The sequence below is a fragment of the Physcomitrium patens genome, chromosome 24 (assembly GCF_059467195.1).
Source record: "Physcomitrium patens ecotype Gransden chromosome 24, ASM5946719v1, whole genome shotgun sequence".
Taxonomy (NCBI): domain Eukaryota; kingdom Viridiplantae; phylum Streptophyta; class Bryopsida; order Funariales; family Funariaceae; genus Physcomitrium; species Physcomitrium patens.
The window spans coordinates 3,465,007-3,469,698 of NC_143433.1; the positions used below are offsets into that span (position 1 = coordinate 3,465,007).

Below are 4,692 nucleotides of genomic sequence, written 5' to 3' on the forward strand. Positions count from 1 at the left end.
GCTCTTTCGGATAACACATTCTAATTTTGGTACAAGGAACAAACTGTTCGTCGGAAAGGTGCGGAGAGGACATACTAGAATTCCGCGAGGTTCTGCTGACGCTGTATTCTTTCCTTGTTCATCTGGCCGGGGTCAGTTTTGATCAATAATTCTATTCCACGATGTAATGTCCGTGATAAAACAAGGCAACAGAGCTACAAGACTGGATCGATCCGTGGTTGAAAAGAACAAATCCTGTAAAGCATTGCCTGCGGTCTGTCAAAGCAGACGAAATCGCGCGTGGATGTTCATCTCTACTTATCACCATCCTTGACAGACATCCACACTCGCTCTAAAACATCCTCCTCGGTTCGTTGAAGTTTGTTGAAAAACACCCACTGTCTAGTGTCTCCTCTCCGCACCTCCGCAAAGGAGCGATTACTACTAGGAGTTTTCAAAGAAACTCTCTTGCATAACTGTCTGAAAGGATAGCCGCACATGTTCGCTCGAGTAATCTCGCACCCCTCAAGGCCACCGCTTCTAGTTCACCTATCAGTTCGTCTGATTTCAAAGACCTCGAGGGTGGGGCTCACTCGGGGATGCATTATGCCCTATTTCGGTCCGATTCTGCAGAAGTATTCAAGGCAACCATTCAAGCCGGTGATGGTGCTTCAAACTATATAAATAATTTTTTCTGAACAGTAAATATCAAAAGGAGAAGCGCCTACGAAATCACGCAGGATTTACTGTTCCTCGTGTCTGCAGTTGAATACTAAAACAGATCTCCCTGCTGCTTAAATAACCATTTTATGCACGATGGATCCTTTCTTTAATCATTTACGACCAACTTAGTGGTAAGACAGGTACAGGAGTTGGAGAAATTCGCTGATAGGATTCTCAATATCAGGCTTCTTACTGCTGAGTCTCGAATAATTTTGTGAAAACTGCCAAATGAATAAGATGAGGCCCACGAGCTCGTGTCAGGCCGTTATCTGGAACCCTTCGTTGCAAAGCTGTCTGAAACCTAGTCGGCTGTGGCACCACTATTAATACGGCATGACATGCCACGTGCCATAAAGGTGGGCTTTCGGCGAGGATTTCGTTGAACTAAAACGACGAGAAAAACTCAGAAGACTCCCGAGTACCTTTAGTTTCGAATCTCAAAACAAGCTTCCAAGAATCCCTGGGATCCGAGCCAGTAATTTTTGGATTATTCGCTATCCTTGGGTGAACTCTGCTGTATGAGTGCAGGAATCCTGTAGACCAACCCGTGCGGTATTACGAGGTCAGACTTACGTTGGCCCACGCTGTGCACGATGACGGGCACCTGATGCGGTTGGATGAGGCTTGGAGCTTCTCATTTCTCTTTTGCAAGGTTGTATTAGGCGGAAATCGTAGCAACTATTATTCTCTTGCGTAAGGAGTCCTACCTCCATCACTGTAGAGCCTTCCGCCTTGTGATACATACGTAGTCTTTTAGATGGTCGACAAATTTCTTTGATATCGTCACCACGGGTGTCGGTAGTTCCATGCGGAGCGAGATGAACCTGGCAACGTGAGTTGGATTTCTCAGGATTGTAGAATCTGTGTAAGGTTAGCAGCAGGATGAGCTGTTGAAGACGTGGGAGATAAAAGCCATCCACCAGGGAAGCTAACAGCGGTGTTATCTTTTGCTCCAAAATTAAGAAGTGTAGGTGTCTAGCTTGCAGGCAGATTAGTGCGCGGTGTTATTACTTCAATCTGGTGTAAGGTTCGGAATTTGTTGAACCTGGAAATCCGTGTGTTAATGCTGGAAGTTTGTGCGGAAACGCTCTTCCGAATCCATCTAATTTTCTTTATAACCATACTTCCGAAAGTTCTGTTTTGTGATGCGCTTTGTAGAGTTCTAAGCGAACACTTCGGGTCGATCAATTTCCATCAACTTTCCGTGATTTCTGTTCCAAATCTTGTTGCTTTCAGCTGCTATGTGTGTAAATCTTTCTTTGCTCTGTGACTAATGTATTTGATCAGACAGTAAACCATGAATAGGGGACAGCGTAAGGTCATAAATGTGGTGATCGCTACGTCCATCTTCTGGATCCTAATCACTAGGGTCTTTTATTCAAGGTCACTCCACGACAGAGCCTCCATTTCTAGATGTGTGCCTTCTGTATTCTCTTCCAGGACGGACAGCGACATCAGTGGATCTTCCGGAACTCTTGCAGATTACCGATTCCCAGAATTTGCCAACGACCGCGAACTTCACAAGCATGCATTTCGTAAAGTACTAGATGGACCTGGTCCAGGGTCACCTAGGATTGCCTTTCTCTTCACCGTCAAGGGACCCATCGAGCTTGAGCCAGTGTGGAGGAAGTTTCTTCAAGGTCACGAAGAGCTATGGAGTCTATACGTACATGCAAGCAACCCAGTAGACTACAAGTTCCCGCCCGGATCGATTTTCGAAGGCAGAGAGATCCCTTCCAAGCCAGTGGCACGAATCTCCATAAGCCTGGTGGATGCCATCCGAAGATTACTAGCGTATGCCCTGGCCGACCCTCACTACAACAATGCCTGGTTCGTCAATGTCTGCGAGTCCACAGTCCCTGTTCGTGGCTTCCCAGCTGTGTACGAATACTTGATCGGAAGCAAACACAGCTTTGTGGAGGCGTTCCTACCAGAAGAGAAGTACCAACAGTGGGATACGATGCCAGAGTTTCCGGTTGTGCAGCTGCGGAAGGGGGAGACATGGATGCAAATGACAAGAAAACATGCCATCATCATTGTAACCGACACTGAGAGATATGCCAAGTTCGCTGCCAGTTGCAGCTTGTGGTGCGCTCCCGACGAAGAGTATTTTCAAACGCTGCTACATCTTGAAGATGTCAGTGGGATTGCGAACCGCACTACAATGTATGCCAACTGGGAGGAAACACGGCCGATCCCCGGCTCTCCGCGTTCTTACGGATCCAGTCAAGACCTATTTGCCTTATTCGACAAAATCCGAAAGATGACTCAGGAAACCGACGGTCTGAAACAGGAATCCGCTCTCGACAAGTCCCCATCCAGCCTGAGACCAATCTGCAAGTACAACGGCATCACTAATGCCACCTGTTTCTTATTCGCTCGCAAATTTGAAGCTGAAGCAACGTCTGCAATTTTACATGTAATGTCCACATTACCTGGGTTCTGATAGTAAGAGCCGACTCTTATCTGAGTCGCGGCGCACATTGAATCAGCGTGTCCCAGCGTCTACAAACCTTTCGGTCTTCCTCATTAATCAAGTCAGCCCTCGAAGCTCTCTGAATGAGAGCGAGCTCGTCTTTTCCACAATTTAAAGATTGAAGTACTCATTTATTCCTACAACGCAAGTCACCTGTTATTCCTTATTCTCAACCACAATAATGCGGCACTTTCTTAACGCCTTGAGTGTGTTGTAACACAACAGTGATTACAAACTTAGGGGTCTTCACAAGGATGTCTAATGTCCTAATACCGCTCTAACCCTAATGTGAGATGACATGAAATTACGTAGGAACCATAGTGGAAGGATTCGTTGTGCGATTCACGAAATCTGAGGTGAAGAGCATCATCATCCATGCCAATCCTAGCAGCTCCAAACTATTCAGAGTGAAGAGCTTTCGATCCCCCGGGGGGGGGGGGGGAGACAACAGGAAGTTGGAGCCCAGGTGCTTTCATGAGGCAGACTCCAAGTACATCTCTGCACCAGGAAGTCTTGTTGAGCTTCGGTGTCACCTGGCAACGCTGAGCACAGTGGGGGCAATCCGATTACGAAGGTAAAAAACGACCGATCAACATCCCATCCATGATGTCCCCCCCCCCCCCAACTCCCCATTTCCTGATACGACGTACATGTACTGCTCCGCCTGCTTTTCATTCCAATCCGTGAGCTCACAAGCCCTCACAAGCAAAGGCATCTAACCCCCTTCATCACATGAATTGACTTGAGAGTTCTTGGTACAAAGAGAGGTAGCGGCAGTGATTGCCCCACCCAAGTGTGGCTCGAGCCTGTTCCCCCCTCCACACTCGATGATGAGATTCGTGAGTGGTTCCCGCTGGCACCCCTCCCGATTGCTTCTTTGCAGCCACCACTTCATGGCTTGCTGGCTCTCATTATTTGAGGAGGTGCTCAGTGGGGCGGTGGTGGTTGTGGGCTCCATTATACACACACAGCATGGCGATCCAGAGAGGTTATTGAGTTGAGACCCTCGTCAACCCTGTGCAGTTGTACAGAAGCTACTACTCCTACAGCAGCACATTGGTACTTACACTGCTGCTTAACCAGCGGTGAGATTACCAAATCGGGAAGTACATTAGGGTTTAGGGCTATGCACTAGTGTTTTCAGAAACTGGGGTCCTGGAGAGGATCTCATCGACTCTGTATTTGGATCTCCCTTTTCGAATTCTAGTTGTCTTGTTCCTCTCGCACTTCTTCTGTCTGCCGCCTATCCACTCTGTTGAAACGATCCCTCCCAATTCCAAAGAAGATTCAACACAGTGGCTTTGAAAAGTCGGGCGACGTCGAAGATTTTCCACTCTGGACACATTCAGGAACAGGGTGAGTTGGAAAAAGCCTGCCAGATTCATGTTTTCGACATTCCAGCCCAAGATCATTCATTTCCCAAAACATATATTAAGTTGTTAAATAATTCGAGCACGAAAATAACTACAAATGGAGAAGGGAAAACAATCGACTTTCATGGGGGACCATAGCCT

At 47.3% G+C, this 4,692-nt stretch overlaps 1 protein-coding gene across 1 annotated transcript; it reads left to right on the top strand.

The window, feature by feature from the left end:
• Positions 1-1,254: 1,254 nt before the first annotated feature.
• LOC112276290 (glycosyltransferase BC10) lies at positions 1,255-4,404 on the top strand. The gene has a single exon (XM_024507419.3). It carries the CDS (start codon positions 2,000-2,002, stop codon positions 3,146-3,148), a length of 1,149 nt encoding a protein of 382 aa, XP_024363187.1. The 5' UTR covers positions 1,255-1,999; the 3' UTR covers positions 3,149-4,404.
• Positions 4,405-4,692: the final 288 nt, after the last annotated feature.